The following is a 20757-nucleotide window of genomic DNA, read 5'->3' on the forward strand; positions in this document are numbered from 1 at the left end:
TTGTGGACTACTTATAAAGTGTACTACATTTAGATTGTTGTATAATTTAAAATTGTCAAAAAATTACAGTGTTTTAAATAAAAACCAACCTAAAACTCATGCATCACGCTAATTTATCCTAGGAATATTGTATGAGTTAGGTAATTGTATTATTTATAGATATCTATATAACAAATGTTTATAAATACATTTAGTGAAATTGCATTACTTAGACTATGTGCAATATATGACAATTGTCTTTCAACAAATCTAAAACCAAATTTTTATACTATTTACCTTGAATATATCTTGAATATGATATATATTTTTATATTATTTATGTCTTATCTATATTATAGCGCGTAGTTCATACGTACGGTTTTAAGTCTATATATCATTTTTGTGTTATCAACATTATAGCACGTGGTTCACACGTACGGTCTTAAGTCTATGTAGAATCTCCTCAATTATCAAAATCTTATCTTCATTTATCTTAATAGATTTTTTGCCTTGCTATATATACAGCAACGAAATCTTGTTCTGAAACCCTACATTTTGTTTCCTCTCACAAATATACCGCCACCCTCGTCCCTTAAGCCATGGGTCGTGGAACCTTTTTTCATGCTGTACCAGTAATCCTTGGCTCTAATTTACCTCCTTATCGTTCACCTCCTTATCGTCCAACTCCTAAAACTCCCGAACAAGAACGACAGGTAAAACTAATTGTATTTTTTTTAGATCATGTTACTTTTGGGATATAAGTTGTGTTATTTTTCTATGACTTACGTTTCTCTTTTTTTTTTCTTTTTTCTTTGTAGATCATGAGTGAATATTTGTACCTTTTGGTGTCAGATCTTGAACCAATGTTGGCACCAAAAATCACAGGAATGCTTCTACAAATGGACGAAGACATTATCCTTGATTTGATAGGATCACCTGAAGCCCTCAAAGAAGCTGTCAAAGAGGCAACTAAGATTCTAGCTGACTGGATTCCGCAACAGCTAAAACTGGTAAAGAAGGAAGCTGCTTGCAAGTTCATGGCTTCCATCATCCCTAAACCTAAACTCTGAAATGTGTTTATGGTTGTTGTTTATCAATATGAGAATCAAACCCTGGCTTCAAGTCTAAGTTTTGAATCTTTGTTTTCGTTTGAATAAAAGTATTGAAATATTATTGTTATTGACAATGACAATAATGTTATGAATAAAAAATGTTTTGTTTTTTCCAAATAAATCGTATGGTGCATGGTTAGAGCCTCAAGTGATAGGAACAAAGTAATAACAAAGGGGCTCAAATCATCTTGATGACTCCTTTTAATTCGATTTGGTTATGAATTTCATCTCCGATCATTTTTCAGTCATCCATAATCATAACAACAATGGAATAAAGTTTGAATCCACGATTTAATTGTCACACTTATGATTATGAATAAAAATATAATATACGATGGTATATGTGGTAACAAGATTGTAGTGTGGTGCTGAAACGACAACTAAATTGAATTTATGTTGGCAACGAGATAAGCGAGAACCTATCAGTTTTGTCGATTTCGGGTTTCATATGTCCAAAAGGTTTTAGTCCAAAATCATATACATCAAATTTATCGATTTGTCTTGCTTCAGATCTTTCAATACATAAATCAAACCCTCATATGTACTTAACTTTGCAAAGAGTAGAAAGGCTAAGGCATACAAAACTGGTTTTCTTTTTCTTAAGGAAAATAAGTTTTTTTTTTTCTTTTTTATAAGCACCAAAAAGAAGTTGACAAATAACTTCTTGTATATTGCCATTATTTGTTTCTTATATATTTCAATTTGATAAACACATTAAATAGTAATTTGACTTCTTTTTTTTTAGTAAATGAAATAAATCAGTAAATTACAAATTCAAAGACTAAACCAATCATAGCAACAAAGATATGATTTTAACAAAATTTGGCAACCTAGCTAAGTTTTTAAAGTTATATAAGATATAATTAAATAATTTGTACATAGATATATGTACATATATATATATAATATTTAATAAATTTTGTTTAAGGATAATTATAATTTACAAAATTATCAAAAGCATAGAGATTATGTAATAATACTCCATTAATTAATGAAATTGAATTGTGTTTGTGTTACAATTATTCACACACACACTAATCAGTTTCTTAACGCAAAAGAGAAAGAAAGAAGAAGAGATAAAAAAGGTATTTATAACCGATGTTCAAAAACCCTAAATCGCGTTCTCAAATCTGCCGCCGCCGCCATCATTGATCCATCCAGGTATTGCTCTATCCCTGACTCTTCACGTGATTCGGTCTACTCTCTCCTCTTCGCTGATCCATTCGATTTCTATACTCAAATCGTGTTTTAGTACATCATAGTTTCAAGCATTCTGATTCTCTCTAGCCAAGTTTTAATTTTTTTGTTCATCAATCACTTTTCTTGCGATTGAATCCAAAAAGTTTAAGAATTTGGCATAGTTAGGGTATGTAGATAAGGTTTGTAATCACAAAATTCAATTTTTGTTTTTGGTTTTGACAGTTATGGATTCGAGTTACTCTGATTCACGTCCCATGTTTGTGCAATCACCTTATGGTGGTTGGAATCAAAACCAGATGATGGATTCAACGGTTAATCCAGTGAACAGTGAACAAGGCGACTTGCATTCTCTATCTGAATCACAATCTTCTCAGCAGTTACAACAACAGCCTTCATTGAAAAGGCCAAGACTTGCTGATGATAACGTCTTTAATCTTCCGCCTTCGTCTTTTCCTCCTCCTACTCCTACGAGTAGCAATCCTTGGATGGTTCCATCGTTGAACCCTCCTCCTCCTGTGAACAAAGGAACTGCTAATATATTCTACAAGACTAGAATGTGTGCTAAATTCAGGGCAGGGACTTGTAGGAATGGAGAACTCTGCAACTTTGCTCATGGAATTGAGGATTTGAGGCAGCCTCCTTCGAATTGGCAGGAGATTGTTGGACCTCCTGCTCAAGATAGGGACAGAGAGAGGGAGAGGGAGAGGGAGAGGGAAAGGGAAAGACCGGTTTTGGCGCCTGTTGGGAATAATAACTGGGAAGATGATCAAAAGATAATCTTGAGGATGAAGCTTTGCAGGAAGTTTTGTTTTGGGGAAGAGTGTCCTTATGGGGACAGGTGCAATTTCATTCATGAGGAACTGTCAAAGTTTCGTGAGGATTCAGGGAAATTGAGAGAGACCTCGGTTATAAGTGTTGGAACTACTGCTGCTGATCAACCATCTGTTGATAATGGTACTGCTTCTAATCATATTGAAGTAAATAGACAAGGAAGCATCCCGGTACCTCCGCCTATGAGCAATGGTGGTGTTGTCAAGACTGTGTACTGGAAGACGAGGTTATGCATGAAGTTTGAAATCACAGGTCAATGCCCTTTCGGCGATAAGTGTCACTTTGCTCATGGCCAAGCAGGTATGTTAGCGGAACATGTATCTTTGTTAATATGATGACGTTATGTTATGGTATCCTTTTATAGTTTTGCAAGTCCTGTCTGAATTCTATATCTGTGAACTTCTGTTTCTGATTTGGCTATTGATTACAAAATTGCAGAGTTGCACAACTCTGTTGGAAGGGTAGAAGGTGAAGCTGTGAACGCAGTAGCATCTGTGAGTAAACAAACAGTGGCACCTGCGAATGAATCTTTTGCGATGAAACCAACTGCACAAGTAATAGCAGATTCTTCTGGTCTAAACGAAGAAGGGCGGCGAAAGAAGTGTTTACTCAAGTGGAGCGACTCCAAGAAGATTAACAGAATCTATGGAGACTGGATCGATGATCTACCGGTGGGTCAAAAGTCGACGAAACCAGTAGAGAGCTGAGTTTTTTTATCAAGGCCGGTTCCATTTGTCTTCTTCTTTGTCTTTTGAATGATCAAAAGTGATAAGCCTTTGGTCTAAAATTTTGAAGAGTAGTAGAACACTCTCTTTATTTGATTTCATTTTAGCAATTCTTTGATTCGCTATTAGTTTAGAATTTCCCTTTTGTTGCAATCTTTTATTACATACACGAAGAGTGGCTTGGTTCACTAATAGCATCATATTCATCTTAATTTGTTTTTCTTTGGCTTCTGATTTGGTTAATAATATGGATAGTTTTCGTATTTCGGTGGCCCTCTAAATGTTAATAACAAATCGGATGTCTTAACTTATAGAGAGTTCACGAGCGTCAAGCTAGTTAAGCAGATGTTAAAAGTGATTTACTAAACCACTTAAACCGATTTGTGAAATGACTCAGACTCGGACGGTAGGCATTTGTTGTTTGGATGTTCTAATTTAATGGTTTAGTGGTGCTGATGATTTATACATTCTCTCTTATATAATCCTTTCATAATATATGCATAGTTGTTGAGAAAATACGAAAGCTTATGGTTAGGTTCATCGTATTCGCATGCAAACAAAATCATGGAATTATATCATCATTTTTTTAAAGTATTTAATTCTAAATTGTGAATAATGCAGAACAATCCATTTAACAAAGAGACCACATACACGGACTGTTTAATGCCAAGCGATCTTTTTGGTTTGTTTCCCTACAAAACAATACTATAATAAACATTTCATACTAACGGCTTAAAGTGATTAATCATATTTGCTATATACTTTTATAATATATTTGATGATTTCATTGTGTAATCCTAGCTTTATTCTATTCTTTTTTATAGAAATCACACAAAATAATATGGGCCCTCAAATTAATATTTTTCGTAACGTCTCCTTTACTATTCCCCACTTCTCCAATTTCTATTAACTTTCTCTTTCTTTTTTTTCCCTATTGTTTTGTACTCTTTTTTCAACACGACATGATGGGTAATTAAAGAGCTGTTGTAGGTAGTAGTAGTAAAAAACTACAAACTGTCGGTGGACACTGGAGAGCACTTAAGGAATCCTATGGCCCTCCTCCTTATAAATAAATAAGAATTACGAAAAGTGAAACATAGTAATAATACTTGTCTTGTTAGTGACTTTGTTGATTATCTAACTATATGAAAGTAGGTAGAACCAATTTCTAGACCTAACATTTTAGGTCAACTCTTCCATATCTGGTTTCTTTTATAAACTAAACATTGGTAAAATAGATTTTCTATTTGTGGAATTTTTCGTCAAGTCATCATTCACTTGTTTGAAAACTATGAAAAGAAGAGATGGCAAAAGTAATTAACAAAGAAAGAAGCTACAAGCAAATGTGAAATGTCATTGTCTATTTGTCTTCTGGACATCATTTTAACGCCTTAATTCATTTTCAAATACTCTTCTTAATTGTTCTTTTTCTTCCTATTATTCATATTATTAGTCTGCTGCAAAACAAATTGATGGTTAATTTTTTAAAAGTTGTAATTATTAATGGGGGATAAATGATCTTAATGATGAATGATACTAGTACGCTTCTTTAGTTAAAAAAAAAAAAAACTAAGTAAAACAAAAAGATGTTAAGCCGTTTGTTTGTTTCATCATAAAAGCTTTGTGGAGTATTATAATTTTAGAATAGGGATACAGAACACTTTGTTACCACCTCTAGTTTACTTTAATGTTTTTATTTATGAGTTGAAACGTAAACAATTAATATCAGTGTCACATAGTCACTTGATGCCTCTCTCTCCACCTTATTTACTTGTAAAAATATTCATCTCTCCTCTTCTTCTCTTCTCTGGTTCCTTTGTTGAGGTTTTTGTTAAATACTTATTTTGTTGCAGGAGATTTAGTCAGAAACTTGTTCAAGCTGGGTACTACATAAGACTATGTAAGATTCTTATTACATCCTTTCTCTCCTTCTCTCATGTCTTGTTCTTTAATTATCCTCAGTCAACTAGAAAAGTTTTGATTGTTTTAATTTATATATATCAATGTGTTGCTGCAACACTGTTGCAGCTGAACATATCTTATAGAATCAATGGAAACAAACCAGTGGAAATCGAAGAAAAAGATAGAATCTCCTGCAGAAACACTCCAAGCTTCTTCTAGAAAAAGCAGAGGACAGGTAAACTTTTTTTGTTTTTCTTGCAGAAATAGTCAAAGTTTGCTTTACATGTTAAATATGTTTACTTGAGCAAAACGTGATCGCTATCAGCTTCTGTTCTGTCTGTGTGTTGCTTGTGAACTTCTATGGCTTAGTAAATGTCTATTTTTTATATGTTGGTCTTTAGGCACGTATGGTTCCTCCAGGAAATGGAGTTAGTAGACCCGAGAGAGCTCGAAAAAGTCTAAACGAGAAGCTAGACACTGTAGCCTTAAACACTCCTAAGAAAGATGTTCCTGTGAATCTTTATGGCGAAAAAGGTTTGGTAGATGAGATTTTCCTGGAAGATGAAGAGATGGGTCTTGAGACTGGTTTGGGGGATGGTGAGTCATCGCCTTTCTGTGGTGTATCGGATAAGCTTCTGCAGCGAATTGAGCTTCTTGGGAGAGACCATGAGTCAAAGAGACTTGATAACAGCACTTTCAGGTCAATCGAAACTATGAAAAAGAGACAAGAATCGTCGGCCGTTGATGAACTAATTGAGATGAAGACAAAGATTCAAACTTTGGCTGCGGAGAACTCTCAGCTTAAGAAGTCTCTTGTGGCTAAAGAAGAGCTTGTGGTAAGCCTACAAGAACGTAAGTTTCAGGTGGAATCAGAATTCGAAACGTTAATGACTAGATTAGATTCAACGGAGAAAGAAAACGCATTCTTGAGATATGAGTATACCGTTCTTGAGAAGGACCTCGAGACAAAAACAGAGGAAACAGAGCATACTCGCAAGTCTATGGAGTTAACGCATAAACAACAACTTAGAAACGTAAACAAGATTGTTGAGCTTGAAGCTGAATGCCAAAGGTTAAGACTACAGTTTCGAAAGAAGTTTCCGGAGAGGTCTATATCGATGAGGAACGAAAGTGAAGAAAAGAAGATGGAGATGAAAAGAAGAAGCGCGAATAAGAGTGATTTGATGATGAGAGATGAAGCTCAGAACCGGAAGCTTAAGTATGATCTTTTGATGGAGCAGATTGGGAATGTTAGAGCAGAGAACAAGAATCTAATGGACATAATTATGAAGAAAAACATGGAGATCAAAGATCTTAGCCGCGGGCAGAAACCGTTAGACGCTTCAAGTTTCGATATTAGAAGTGAAAACAGTGTGATGAGCCCTTCTGGTTCCAAGGAGATGATGTTACTGATGGATGATTTTAATGAGATGGAGAAGTTAGCCATTGTGTGTACTGAGAAAAAGCCAAGAGTGGTTGATGAAAAGGAAGGATATTTTGATTGGATTCAAGTTGTTTTGAGCGCTATAACGAAGCAAGAGAGGATATCCAAACGCGGTGTTAAAGAACTCTTACAAGACATCAAGATTGCTTTAGGATGTATGGATGAAAATGATAATGCAGAGAGAAAAAACGGTGGAGAAGATCCTCTTTGCATCGCATGGAAATCTACTAGCGAATCGGGTTCAATGACTAAGGATGAGATCAAGAGACATTTGAGTCTAACAAAAGCAGATGAGGTGAAGAAGATTGAATGTGATGAACTGAGATGTAAGCTTGAAGAATCAGAAGAGAAGATTAAAAACTTAGAAGCAGAGATAAAGTCGTTGAGAGAGTGTAAAGAAAAGGTAGAGGCAGAGTTGGAAACGGAGATTTCAATGAAGGATGATCTTGATACAAAGCTAAACATAACCAGCGCTAAGCTCAATGAGACACAGAAGAAGTTGTCTTCTCTTGAAGTTGAACTTGATTACAGGAAGAGCTGTTGTGAAGAACTCGAAGGAACTTGCATCGAGCTTCAGCTTCAATTACAAAGGTAACTAAAACCACAATCACATCTAAAGTCTCGAACATTTCTTCCTTTTGATACAGAACATTCAACCCTTTTATTTGTGTTTTTGCAGTGTTGAAACAAAGAAACTGACGCACAGAAACAAAAACGTGAGTAGAGATTCAACACTCACATACTAAAAGTACAAATTTTTTGTGTTTGATAATGATGGTGATGATTATGGAGTGTTTGTTTGCAGGGATGGGATAGAGCTTCTGTGAAGTTATCAGAATGTCAAGAAACGATTACCAATTTACGGAAGCAACTAAGAGCGTTATCTACAACAGAAACAAGCAGAGAAAACTCGTCCTCCTGCAAAGGAGAGGATGATACTACTAAAAGAGTTGCTCCTCATGATGATGATGGTGCTGGTAACCATTACAATGCTTTGATCGTGTACGAACCAGTGAAGGCGAAAGGCGAGAAGAATGAGATGGTTCAAAGAAAGAAGCAAGGATTAGGGTTCTTGAAGAAGATGTTGTTCAGGAGGAAAAGAGTGAGCAGCAAGAAATGTCTTGCCTTGACTATGTGATGAAAGAAACTAAAATAAAAGGGTTTCTTATTAATAAGGGCTTTTTGTCTATGTGTGTATTGTGAAGAGTGAAGTGAACTGCTTGTGGGTATGTTTGTGTCTCTTGAGGTATGATGAGCTTAGACTCTTTTCTCATAATGTGTTCAATCCAAACTTAGTTTCAATATCCAACTTAAATTGAAACAAGAAACCAACATTTGCTTTTTCTTCTAGTCAGGATATATAACATTTTAAACTCAAATTAATTACAAATTTGGATGTAAAAGAAAAAGAAAAATAAAATAAAATAATATATATATATATATATACTTTGATTACTTTTATGTTCTTACTAGGAATTTAACTGCGCTACGCGCGGTCGAATTATTTTAAGAAATTTTATGTATTTTTTAGTATATCTTATTCTTTTGGTCACAACATAAGAGTATGAAATTATATATGCTTTCAGAAATATGAGCTTTCATATAGTTTACAATAAAATATAGACTAAAAAGGAAAATTTAGAAGAACTGAGTTGGTTATTTCATATACATGAGATTGAAGGGCCTCAAATTTTTCATCACGTTTTGTGAACACATTTCACATTTAAAGTTTTTTTCTTTGTTCTACTTGGCTATTTTCCTCTCTTTAGAAAATCATTTCATTGGTTTGGAGCTAGTAAATTGAATATTTGTAATAAATTTAAATTCAACCGAAAATAAATGAACAAAAGTAAGAACAACTTATAAATATTGAACCCAACTTATTTCTTAAGGGGTTTAAACTATGTCTTATGGAAAATATAACAAAATAAGAAACTCATGAACCTTCAATATGCCCATCTATCTAATGGTGATTTTACTCGCTTCCCGGTCCTGATCTTTCTTAAAAAGGATGAAGACAATTCCATCTTTACATGACTCGCTTCCCGGTCATGAATTACTTTTGACCCTTGTACTTAAAATTCTTTAGGAAACACTTCATTTCTTTCTGGATTAAAGAAAGTCATATGAAAAGGGCAAGAGATTACTATGAAATTTTCATAATTGAGAAAGTTGAGTGGATGACATGAACTCTGAGCTTTCCTGGCATAGGCTCGATTACACCACGACTGAAAAAAACAAACATTAGCATGAATCATAAATTATTGGATGAAAGTTATGTACGCACAATATTCAAGTAATTGTTCACTTGAATATGTCAGAAGGAAACTAATAAACCTTCCTAATGAAGCTTGAACTTGTTACATATTCTACTTTAATTATAGTAGGATTAATTCGAAAGAGTAATAATAAGCAGGTTTTGGACATGAGATCCTGAACTTAAGCATTTTTTAACTACAGTAGAGCAAAGTGAAAAGGCATTATATGCTTACAAAATTGGTTTACATCTAACTTACCCCATAAACCATGAGGATTCACTTGAGCTTGATATTCATATGATCATGTTCATTGAATAACCTGCACGTATGCCAATTGTTTCGTCCCATCTTACAGTTATGTGATGTGTCTAAACATATAAATGAGGCAATGAAAACCAAACTAATACAAATGATATAACATAGTTCTTAACTCTTTCTACTGTATACCATAATGTACATGGAAATTAAACAAAATCAAATACCGAGATATATAATATCATCTCGATGTTAGTATTCTTTGGAGAACTAAATTCTACATAGAGATAACCATAGAGTAAAATAATCTCTAGTTCAACATGGAAACAAATAGCTGATCTAGCTATGAATGTTTATGGATTCATGTAGCTTGAAGTTTGATAACAGATCATAACAGAAAAACTGGAAGACCTATTATTTAAAGACCCAAAAAGCTACCTAGGACGATGTAGTATACTTTTATTATAAAAAGCAGGCCAATTACTCATTTGAGTTGTTACTTAGAGCCTCAACATAGAATATATACTGAGCGAACCAACAAAACCACCAACTATGAAATAAGTTGCCCCGACTTGAGCTATAACGGTAAAGCAGATATGTTCTGGTAGGAGACCAAAACTATATACAAACCATGTATGACAGCGTCGACACATGTGTTATGAGGAGGGATACTTAAATCATACATTGATACATAAACAAACATACATACATCTGATTTAAAAGAAGTAAAGAACCGAACAAAAATCTAATTAAGAAAGAGACATACCCAAATTTAGTGAGAGTATTTCACCCAGATCCTCTAGCTTCAGCCTTCCTCTTTTCTGCAAATTAACAATTTCAATGAATTAGATATAACTATTAATACATGTATACAATACGCATATATATATATGTCCATACACATGTGATTATACTGATTCAAGCCGAAGATGAAAATCATATCAACAAAGAAAAAGTAAAGACCTTCATAACTCAAAAAAATGACTAAAACCTAGCCGCCGTTCAGCAGATTGAACACTGAACATTGAAGAGAGAAAGAAAATTGTGAAGAGAAATTTCATCTAGTCCTATATAATCCATGTAAGTAAAGAAAAATTTTAGAGTGAAAGGAAATTGTAAGAGGCATGAAACGGAAGGAGATGACATTATATAGGACTTCAACTTACACTTATTGAATAAAAAGTAGTGGGACTTCAATTGAAAGAGACAACATTGAAAGACTTGAATTACCGTTTTAGAAGAAGACGTTACGATGGAGATGGAAGTCAGGAAAGACAACGAAAGGGTGTGGAGGATTGTTGAGGGACGCTTCAGGTCGCACAACAGCGGACGGCGGAGTGGAGCTTCCTGGAGAAAGGTTTTATTTCAACATCATATAAAACATGTATTATTATTGGATTGAGCTTTTACAGAAATATGAAATTGGGCTTTTAAAGAAATATGAAACACAAAAAAAAAAAGAATTGCTTAGTGGGTTGTGTCAAAAATTTGGTCTTATTAAATAGAGGGAGTGGCTGATGTGGCAGCATCAGGAATGAGTAAAGTTAATTTTATATATATAGATTAACTTTACACCTCATACAAACACTAGTATCATATCTGAATCCAAACTATCAACACTAACTACTTTATTAGGTTGCAGATTACACAGCCACGGCACGGCCTAAGTCTAGGCCCAGTTTGTTTATTTTTATCAAGCAACTTATGTTTTGTCCAAACTACATTGAATCTTTTGGAGCTTAACTATGATTTCCAACCATTAAAGTAACTTTTTCGGGTCCACCAAATAGAGAGTTATCGAAATGTTAACAAATGCTATAATAACACCTTTCAATGCGAAAAAAAAAAAACACTAAAGTATTAAAAGAAGACAAATTAACAAAACAAAAAAGCTCTACACAGAGTACAAAATACCATAATGACGTTCATTAGAAACTTATGAGCACTCAATTGGTCGATATATATTATAAACCTATTTCAAATTAAATTTCCAGTTATATGCAAAACACCAATAAATAAAAGTGGACTAACCTTTAGACTAAAAAAGGAAAACAAAAGGATGACTTTATTACTTTAAGCATATCTTCCATTTGCTTCTTTTACAACTTTTCCCAACTCAAAAGGCCAATCAAATAATAAGAGATACTTAAGTTACATCTCCAATAATATTTTTTTTTAGAAAACCAATATATACACACACCAGAAAAAAAAAAAAATCATGGTCACAAAAAGCTGTATATTTATATTTCTTCTTCACATAAAAAATGACCATTTTCCTACTAATTTTTTTTAAAAAACATATGAAAAAAAAAATTAATTACTATGAAACAATTTAAGCAAAAAAATAAAAATCAAAAAAATCAAAAAGGGACAACTTGGCTGCAAGCAAAGTCATCGGAGTTAGCGAAGGAGGAGTTATGGTTGTTGTAGTCAGGCCATGAATCTCTCAGAAGCTTCAGCAACTTCTGCGCTTTCTTCTTCGCTCTCTCCGTACACTCACTCTGCACCATCAACAACAGCTGCACCACCACCCCCGCCCCCGCTGCTTCCTCCCTCCACCTCTCCTCCTCCGTACATATCGCTAACAACGCCCCCGCCGCGTACTCCGTCGCCCTATCCGACACTCTCAGTATCGTTTTCACAAGCAACGGCACCGTCAGAGCGTGCTCTCCGAACGCCGCGCATCCTTCCGGCGTTCGGCATAGAAGCTCCACCGTCGCCAAGGCTCTCTCCGTGTCGCACCTGTCGAAATCCGCCGCCAGTCTGTCTATCAGAATCTCCGGCGCACCGGCGTTGATCGCTAGGTGGCGAGTTTGTTTCGCCGAACAGAGGGAGAACAGAGCTTTGATCCCGATCTTGAGAGCTCGCCGCGACGAGATCGGGTTCCTGAGAAGATCGAGCACTCCTTCGAAGACAGATTCGTAATTCGAAAACGTTCCTTTCGGATCCTCCGATTTGGTTCCCGTCGTCACGATCTCGATCAACGCGGCGGCGTTAACGCGTGTTTCGATTGAGGAATCGAACAACAACCGGGTCAAAAACTCGACCCGACCCGGATCCGAAGATATAGAAACTAACTGGTTCGGTTCCGTTATCGGTAACATAACAAGAAGAGCTAACGACTCAGAGACCAGCTCCGACGACGTCGTTTCGGAGAAGAGGATCATAATCAAAACCGCTGTAGCGTTATGAGCTGCGATCAAAACGCGGTTTTTATCAGAATCGCGTGCGAATCCACGTAAACGGCGGAGAGCGGCGGCGCGTGAGCGAACGGAGACGTGAGTTCCAGACGTAGCGGAGGCTTGGCTTAGGAGAGCACGAACAGAGGTAGGATCAGCTGGTTGTTTAGGAGTAGGGATACGTTCGACGCCGTTGGAGCGGTTAGCGACGCACCATTCTTGGATGAGACGACGGAGAGTGTGGTTAGGGATGAGAGTGAAGTCAGAGAGAGGAGCTCGTGTGACTGGACATGTTGTGTTGTTACCGATAGAGACCCATGACTCGATGCTGGCTCGGTCGTAGGTTTGGCCTGTGCAGACGGTGACGGGGTCTTGCATGAGTTCGAGTGAGATTGGACATCTGAAATGGTATGGTATTTGGATACCAAGATCCAACGGTTCTAGATTCCTAGGCATTTTTAGAAGATTCAGAAACAGAACTTGAGAGAGAGAGAGAAGTGCTTACAAAGTCTTGAGTTGAGGTAGAAGAAGAAGAAGAGATTGGTTTTGAGAGAGTATGTATGTAATAAGGAAACGAACGAGACGAGACCTTATCTGGGGTAATGTATGAGACCCACACGTGTGCCATTTATAACTCTGTTTACCTGCTGGATTTTTAATTTAAATAATTATGTTTAGAATTCTTCATGTTAATTCTTAATTAGAAAAGTTAGCATCATTAAGATGCCATCTACGTAGACATATGTTTAGGGGAAGGAAAAAAAAAGTCGCAACTTTGAAGTGAAGCTTAAGATTTATATGAATGATTTACAATTATACTATACATCTCGTTATGATAATATATCTTACGAGATTATATTTATTTCTATTATTACGTTTAAATTATTCATTTTTTGTCATTTCATACGTAATTACTAGAAAAAATTGAAGTTTATTTTACTGTTCAAATGCGTCTAAATAATGTTTATATGAAACAACAACATCATATCCCTGTTTAGCCTTTACATATATAAACATGTTGGAACAAAGTAAAGTTCACTGCGTGAGGATATATTATGTATCAATGAAAATATAGTTAGAACGTACGTAGGTATTTGTTTTTCTAATTAATTTCCACATAAATTATAAGGATAACGAACGAATCAGAATTCGATATATCTACAAATCAACAATTATGAAGAATCATGACGTTCAAAACTTTATTCAACCGCAAGCTTCAAGTTAAGATCGCTTTTTAATCACTACCCACAACCACCAAAAGCCATTGTTATGTTATGTCAATATATATCAAGAAAACAGGATCTAGATTTTATTGTGTGATGTAGATTTTGTTTGCTATAAATAATAGAGAATTTTTGGTCAAACTAAAACCAGTGAATTGCGAAAGACTAGGAGCGAAGTTGGACCTACACACACACAAAGACAAGTTCCACTTACTTGTGTTAACATCAAAGGCCGTGATAATCACCCGTAATAATACAACCAAATCTTAAAGCTCTTGACTGTTTTTTCTTTTACGGCAAAAACTTTGACTCGTTTTATTTCACGTATGCTATGAATACCACTTCTTTTTGCACGCATCTTTCAATGCCTATCGCTTTAATCTTACACTTGCTTTGTTTTTTCGTTTACTTAAGCTAGGATTCTTTAAGAGTTTTTTCTTTTCCTCCATATTATTTCTTTTATAATATAAAATTTTACACATTTTAAATGGAAAATATTTGCAATCACAAATATAATTTTGTTTTAATCAAATGTTTTAAGTATAATTAATTGGTAGGGATAAAAAATCTTGAAAGAGAAGGGATTTTTTTCCATAATGGATCTTCGTTTTTACAACTTCAAGGTCATAATTACACATAATTCTACAAAACTAGGGGACAAAAGTTGTCATCGATTAGCTGGTCTATATGGTCTCCATTTCATATGAGTCAAAAACTAGTTACTAGTCATTATCTTTTTAGCTCATTTCTTCTAAGCATTGAGCAATTAGTCAAGGACTATATATATTTTAGTAGTCAAGACTCGAAAGTCGAAACTATAAATCGATTTTGATATGGCGCTTGAAAATTTAGACTTCACTCAATAATTATTTCGTTTAAGAAACACAAAACATTCAAAGTAGTGAAAGTTAAGATAAGTTGATGTGTTGGCTTTAAGTAGGATCGAAACTTCAACGATAACTTTTTCCTAGACTTTTGACAAAAGTGCCGCAGAAAAAAAATATTACTGCTATCGGTTAAAAAAAATGAAACTAGCTAATATAATCACATTTTATAAAATAATATATTGCAGCTTCACCCCAACAGAACGACACAAGGTGAAGTCTTTATCAATATACTTTGGTTTATTAACTACTGCAAATTTAATATTAGACGATGAGTATTAGATTGTATATATTGGTTAAGTTTATTAGATTGATTTTCGGTTTATTAAGAATCGGTTTAGGTTGGTTTACTGTATATAATACATACATGTACAGTTTGTTACGATTGAATAATACAGAGAAAATCATTTCGCGAAACCTCTTTGCTCTCAAACTCTATTATGGTATCAGAGCGTATCTTCCGCAATTCTCTGTGATTTCACCATTTTCTTCTTCAAATTCTCCATAATCTCGCCGGCGAAACGCTTTTATCATCATCGGATCTACTTTCGATCTTTTGATTTTTGCGAAAATGGTGAAGAAAGGGGGAAAATTGAGAAATCGAAGTGAAACACCCGAGATTGAAGCATCTGCTGTGAGGATCTCTCGCGGATCAGTTGTAATCGAAGATCCAGAGCTGGAAATGGCGAAACAACAACGTTCTCTTCGATCCGATGGATATGGAGGTCATGGATCTATGTCGAGGTCATCCGAAGCCTCCGATAGTCCGTTATGTCTTCAATCCTCCGATCATCCAGGTTTAATGATTGTTGCTCATACTCTAGATGGAACGAACTACAATAGTTGGGCTATAGCGATGAGGATTAGTCTAGATGCTAAGAATAAGCTTAGTTTCATCGATGGATCCTTGCCTAGACCAAGCGAGAGTGATTTTGATTTCAAGATCTGGAGTAGATGCAATAGTATGGTGAAATCATGGATTCTTAATGTTGTGAGTAAGGAGATATATGATAGCATTCTCTACTATCAAGATGCTGTTGAGATGTGGAATGATTTGTTTACAAGGTTCAAAGTAAACAATCTACCAAGGAGGTATCAGCTAGAACAAGCAGTGATGACTCTAAGACAAGGTCAACTCGATCTGTCCAGCTATTTCACGAAGAAGAAGACATTGTGGGAACAGTTAGCTAACACAAAGTCCAGGACGGTGAAGAGATGTGATTGTGATCAGGTCAAAGAGTTGCTTGAAGAAGCTGAAACTAGTCGAATCATACAGTTTCTCATGGGATTAAATGACGATTTCAACAATATCAGGAGTCAGATATTGAACATGAAGCCTCGACCAGGATTGAATGAGATCTACAATATATTGGATCAAGATGAGAGTCAGAGAGTAGTGGGTGTGTCTTCTAGACCAACCTTAAACCCTGTTGCTTTCCAGTCTCAAGCTGTGATCCCGGATCAGAATTCAATTTTGCTAGCTCAAGGAAATTTCCAGAAACCAAAGTGTTCTCACTGTTCTCGCATTGGACATGTTGCGGATAAGTGTTATTACAAATTACATGGTTATCCTCCTGGACATCCAAGGGCAAAGAAGAACAATTATGTGGGAAGCACGAATCTTGCTAGTGCTGGTCAGATAGAGGAGAGTAAGGATCAACTTAAGGAGAATGTGAATGATGACTTGTCAAAAGAACAGCTCCAACAAATGATCTCTTATTTGAGTACTAAGCTTCAGTCTTCAAGCGTCACTTCATGCCCTGAGAAAGCCATAGCTTCGACTTCTACTTCCGTACCAACTATCTCACATATATCTGGTACATTTCTCTCTTTATATGATTTGACTTTCTATGACATGTTAACTTCCTCTATACCTCATGAAACTGAGTTGTCTTTTAGAGCTTGGGTTATAGATTCAGGAGCTAGTCATCATGTCACTCATGAGAGAAACCTTTATAGACATTATAAACCCTTAGATAAAACCTTTGTTAGATTGCCTAATGGTCAAACAGTTAAGATAGATGGTATTGGCTACATTCAACTTACGGATTCATTGTCTCTTCATAATGTGTTGCATATACCTGAGTTTAAATTCAATTTGTTAAGTGTCAGTGTTATAACTAAATCTCTGAATTCTAAAGTAAGCTTTACTTCCGATGAATGCATGATACAGGCTCTTACTCAGGACCTAATGATTAGGAAAGGTAGTCAAGTTGCGAACCTTTATGTCTTGAGTCAGGATAAATCTCTGGTTAATATGTCTTGTTCTGCATTTCAAGGTAAGTCAGTTTGCTCTGTTTCTACAAATAACTCTGATGTATGGCACAAAAGATTAGGACATCTGTCTATAGCTAAAATAGAAGCTTTATCTGAAATACTGTTGTTACCAAAATCTAAGATAAATAAAGATAAAAGTCATTGTCATGTTTGTCATTTGGCTAAACAAAAACATTTACCTTTTAAATCATTGAATCATATGAAAGAAATGCCTTTTGAATTAATTCACATTGATACATGGGGTCCTTTTTCTGTTCCAACTGTTGATAGTTTTCGTTATTTTTTAACCAGTGTTGATGATTTCAGTCGTGCTACTTGGCTTTATATGTTAAAACAAAAGTCTGATGTCTTACATGTTTTTCCTGGTTTTCTTAAATTGGTTGAAACTCAATACAACTCTAAAGTTTGTTCTGATAATGCTCATGAATTGAAATTTAATGACTTGTATTTGAAAAATGGAATTAAAGCTTTTCATTCATGTCCTGAAACACCTGAACAAAACTCTATAGTAGAAAGAAAGCATCAGCATTGTTGAATGTAGCTAGGGCCCTTATGTTTCAATCAGGAGTTCCTATAGAGTATTGGGGGGATTGTGTTCTTACTGCTGTTTTTCTCATTAATAGATTACCTTCACCAGTTATAGGCAATAAGACATCTTTTGAGCGTTTAACCTCCACTACTCCAGATTATAATAGTCTTAAGGCCTTTGGTTGTCTGTGTTACTGTTCTACATCTCCCAAGTCTAGAACTAAGTTTGATCCTAGAGCTAAAGCTTGTGTTTTTTTAGGTTACCCCTCAGGTTTTAAAGGTTACAAGCTATTAGATATAGAGACATACTCAGTTTCAATTTCTAGACATGTCATTTTCTATGAGGATATCTTCCCTTTTGCATCATCTAATATCTCGGATGATGTAAAGAATTTCTTTCCTCATATTACTCTCCCTGCACAAATCACAGATGATCAATTGCCTTTAGTGCAAACATCTTCCGATGCTCCTCATCATCTTGACGAGTCATCATCCATGGTTTTTGTTCCTTCTGAACTTAAACCAACTAGGCAGAGAAAACTGCCTTCCCATTTGCAGGATTTTCATTGTTATAATAATAATACTCTTACTAAAACTAATACTTCTCCATATCCACTTACAAACTATATTTCTTATTCATACGTATCTCAGCCTTTCTGTGCTTTTATTAATGCTATTGCAAAGTCGAAAATACCTAAAAAAATTTCAGAAGCTAGGCTGGACAAGGTATGGGTTGATGCTGCAGGAAAGGAGATTGGTGCTTTTATAAGGACCAAGACCTGCAGGTGGCTGTAGGTTGCAAATGGGTATTCACGATCAAATATCACGCAGATGGCAGTATTGAGAGACACAAGGCTAGACTGGTGGCGAAGGGATATACTCAACGAGAGGGAATTGATTTCACTGATACTTTTTCTCCAGTTGCAAAGATGGCAACGGTAAAAATGATCTTTTCTCTCGCACCCAAGATGCAATGGTTTCTACATCAATTAGATATCTCTAATGCATTCTTGAATGGTGACCTCGATGAGGAAATCTACATGAAACTACCCCCAGGCTATGCTGAGTCACAAGGTGAAGTTTTCTCTCCTAATGCGGTTTGTAGGTTGCATAAATCTATCTATGGTCTCAAACAAGCGTCGAGACAGTGGTTTTTGAAGTTCAAGACTACTCTTGTGGGATTTGGATTCGACACATGCCATGGTGATCATACTCTTTTCGTGAAAGAAGACAATGGTCAGTTCTTAGTTGTCTTGGTATACGTCGATGACATCCTCATTGCAACTACGGATTCTGCCTTAGCTTATACTTTACGAGATCAACTGAGTTTGGTCTTCCAGCTTCGAGATCTTGGTACACCTAAATACTTTCTTGGCATTGAGATTGCAAGAAATGATGAAGGAATTTGTCTTACTCAGAGGAAATACGTTCTTGACCTGTTGGAGACTACTGGTTTTTCGGATTGTAAACCATCTGATGTTCCCATGAAACCAGATCAGCAGATGTCATTGACCAGTTTCTCTAGAAGAAAGAAGAAAAAGGTTCCTCCAGTCAAAGAAGGTGATGATGAATATGACGTTGAACCTGCTCATCCTTCTGATTCTACACTTGCACTTTTAACGGATACAAAGCAGTATCGTAGATTGACTGGAAAACTTCAGTATCTGACTATCACCAGGCCAGACATCACTTTTGCAGTTTCTAAGCTTGCACAGTATTCCTCTGCTCCGCGGAAGTTTCATCTTCAAGCTGCACATAAGGTACTTCGTTACTTGAAGGGTACCATTGGACAAGGCTTATTTTATGGGAAAGATGATGATTTCTCGCTTCGAGGATTCTCTGATGCAGATTGGGGAGCTTGCCCTGATAGTAGGCGTTCTGTTACTGGCTTTGCTATTTTCATAGGTCAGTCATTGGTCTCTTGGAGGTCCAAGAAACAAGACATGGTCTCGATGAGCTCTGCAGAATCTGAATATCGAGCCATGAGTGTGATTACCAAGGAGTTGTTGTGGTTTACATATATCTTGAAATCACTCTGGGTACCTTTCTCTCTTCCAGCTTATTTGCATTGTGATAACGAGGCTGCTATCCACATAGCGAGTAACTCAGTTTATCATGAACGGACAAAGCATATAGAATTTGATTGTCACAAGGTCAGAGAGGCGATTGAAGATGGTGTTCTGAAGACCATGTTTGTTCGCACGGGTAACCAGCTTGCTGATATTCTAACAAAAGCTTTACCTCCGGCTCTCTTCAATGCAAATATTGGCAAGATGGGAGTCCTCAACATCTACTCGTCTCCATCTTGAGGGGTTAGTATTAGATTGTATATATTGGTTAAGTTTATTAGATTGATTTCCGGTTTATTAGGAATCGGTTTAGGTTGGTTTACTGTATATAATACATACATATACAGTTTGTTACGATTGAATAATACAGAGAAAATCATTTCGCGAAACCTCTTTGCTCTCAAACTCTATTAATGAGTTTCTTTTTTGTCAACCAGTATATTGATAAATAATTAAATATAATAATGAAAATGGGGTTTACAACGTATTTTTCACGTTGGTCAATATACTCATAAGTCATAAATAACTTGAAAATATAGATATAAGTCCCATAATGTGAACTCTCCAAATACGATAATTTGAGTTTAACTGATTTTAATAGCTTTATAATAATCTATATGCATTTGATGTCCTTTTTCTCTCTTTTTTGTTGTTGTTGTCAATGGAGGGTTATGTTGTTATCCAAAGGGAAATTATCGAACGAAGACAAATATTCCACGACAAATACATCGAAATCAAAATAAATCCGGGAGGCGGACTTGGACCTTAATTTTTCCGATCCTTTGTCTACTTTTAATTTACCCTTAAAAAAATAAAAATTGCGGACATCAAAAGGGCAGAATCTGCCTGTCTTTGCATTGTCCTCATGGGAACAACAACTAAGAAGCTTTT

General features: G+C 35.6%; 5 protein-coding genes and 1 long non-coding RNA gene across 9 annotated transcripts; 4 read left to right on the plus strand and 2 right to left on the minus strand.

The window, feature by feature from the left end:
* Positions 1 to 329: 329 nt before the first annotated feature.
* On the plus strand, positions 330 to 1212 carry MPC (maternally expressed pab C-terminal). Its single transcript, XM_010467774.3, has 2 exons — positions 330 to 692; positions 798 to 1212. The coding sequence occupies exons 1-2, from the start codon at positions 579 to 581 to the stop codon at positions 1047 to 1049; spliced, it is 366 nt and encodes a 121-aa protein (XP_010466076.1). The 5' UTR covers positions 330 to 578; the 3' UTR covers positions 1050 to 1212.
* An 878-nt stretch (positions 1213 to 2090) lies between these two features.
* LOC104746323 (Zinc finger (CCCH-type) family protein) lies at positions 2091 to 4110 on the plus strand. The gene is made up of 3 exons (XM_010467775.3): positions 2091 to 2252; positions 2514 to 3422; positions 3561 to 4110. The coding sequence occupies exons 2-3, from the start codon at positions 2516 to 2518 to the stop codon at positions 3827 to 3829; spliced, it is 1176 nt and encodes a 391-aa protein (XP_010466077.1). The 5' UTR covers positions 2091 to 2252; positions 2514 to 2515; the 3' UTR covers positions 3830 to 4110.
* A 1089-nt stretch (positions 4111 to 5199) lies between these two features.
* On the plus strand, positions 5200 to 8521 carry LOC104746324 (filament-like plant protein 7). 2 transcript variants are annotated; one of them, XM_010467778.2, is made up of 6 exons: positions 5223 to 5620; positions 5701 to 5747; positions 5876 to 5984; positions 6151 to 7784; positions 7873 to 7909; positions 7999 to 8521. In XM_010467778.2, exons 3-6 carry the CDS (start codon positions 5898 to 5900, stop codon positions 8329 to 8331), a joined length of 2091 nt encoding a protein of 696 aa, XP_010466080.2. In that variant the 5' UTR covers positions 5223 to 5620; positions 5701 to 5747; positions 5876 to 5897; the 3' UTR covers positions 8332 to 8521. The 2 variants fall into 2 exon arrangements, with proteins under 2 accessions (XP_010466078.2, XP_010466080.2); XM_010467776.3 differs by having other exon boundaries at positions 5200 to 5747.
* A 457-nt stretch (positions 8522 to 8978) lies between these two features.
* LOC104746325 (uncharacterized) lies at positions 8979 to 10823 on the minus strand. Of its 3 annotated transcripts, none has more exons than XR_015582771.1 (4): positions 10670 to 10823; positions 10473 to 10527; positions 9710 to 9770; positions 8979 to 9421 (listed from the first exon to the last, which is right to left on the minus strand). It is a non-coding gene; the product is annotated as an uncharacterized LOC104746325 (long non-coding RNA). The 3 variants fall into 3 exon arrangements; XR_015582773.1 differs by having other exon boundaries at positions 9282 to 9421; positions 9710 to 9819; positions 10670 to 10802; XR_015582772.1 differs by lacking the exon at positions 9710 to 9770 and having other exon boundaries at positions 10670 to 10802.
* Positions 10824 to 11857: 1034 nt separating this feature from the next.
* LOC104748321 (U-box domain-containing protein 25) lies at positions 11858 to 13747 on the minus strand. Its single transcript, XM_087489495.1, has one exon. It carries the CDS (start codon positions 13339 to 13341, stop codon positions 12067 to 12069), a length of 1275 nt encoding a protein of 424 aa, XP_087345621.1. The 5' UTR covers positions 13342 to 13747; the 3' UTR covers positions 11858 to 12066.
* Positions 13748 to 15563: 1816 nt separating this feature from the next.
* Positions 15564 to 17191, plus strand: LOC147926445 (uncharacterized). The gene is made up of 2 exons (XM_087486917.1): positions 15564 to 16809; positions 17166 to 17191. The coding sequence occupies exons 1-2, from the start codon at positions 15564 to 15566 to the stop codon at positions 17189 to 17191; spliced, it is 1272 nt and encodes a 423-aa protein (XP_087343043.1).
* Positions 17192 to 20757: the final 3566 nt, after the last annotated feature.

The sequence above is a fragment of the Camelina sativa genome, chromosome 15 (genome assembly GCF_030686135.1).
Source record: "Camelina sativa cultivar CO46 ecotype springtype chromosome 15, ASM3068613v1".
Taxonomy (NCBI): Eukaryota; Viridiplantae; Streptophyta; class Magnoliopsida; order Brassicales; family Brassicaceae; genus Camelina; species Camelina sativa.

Coding starts and splice junctions, on each gene's coding strand:
- MPC (XM_010467774.3), top strand. CDS start 579: ATGGGTCGTGGAACCTTTTTTCATGCTGTACCAGTAATCCTTGGCTCT. Junction 693..797: donor CTCCCGAACAAGAACGACAG/GTAAAACTAATT, acceptor TTTTCTTTGTAG/ATCATGAGTGAATATTTGTA.
- LOC104746323 (XM_010467775.3), top strand. CDS start 2,516: ATGGATTCGAGTTACTCTGATTCACGTCCCATGTTTGTGCAATCACCT. Junction 3,423..3,560: donor CTTTGCTCATGGCCAAGCAG/GTATGTTAGCGG, acceptor ACAAAATTGCAG/AGTTGCACAACTCTGTTGGA.
- LOC104746324 (XM_010467776.3), top strand. CDS start 5,898: ATGGAAACAAACCAGTGGAAATCGAAGAAAAAGATAGAATCTCCTGCA. Junction 5,985..6,150: donor CTAGAAAAAGCAGAGGACAG/GTAAACTTTTTT, acceptor GTTGGTCTTTAG/GCACGTATGGTTCCTCCAGG. Junction 7,785..7,872: donor CTTCAGCTTCAATTACAAAG/GTAACTAAAACC, acceptor GTGTTTTTGCAG/TGTTGAAACAAAGAAACTGA.
- LOC104748321 (XM_087489495.1), bottom strand. CDS start 13,341: ATGCCTAGGAATCTAGAACCGTTGGATCTTGGTATCCAAATACCATAC.
- LOC147926445 (XM_087486917.1), top strand. CDS start 15,564: ATGGTGAAGAAAGGGGGAAAATTGAGAAATCGAAGTGAAACACCCGAG. Junction 16,810..17,165: donor AACTATCTCACATATATCTG/GTACATTTCTCT, acceptor TGCATGATACAG/GCTCTTACTCAGGACCTAAT.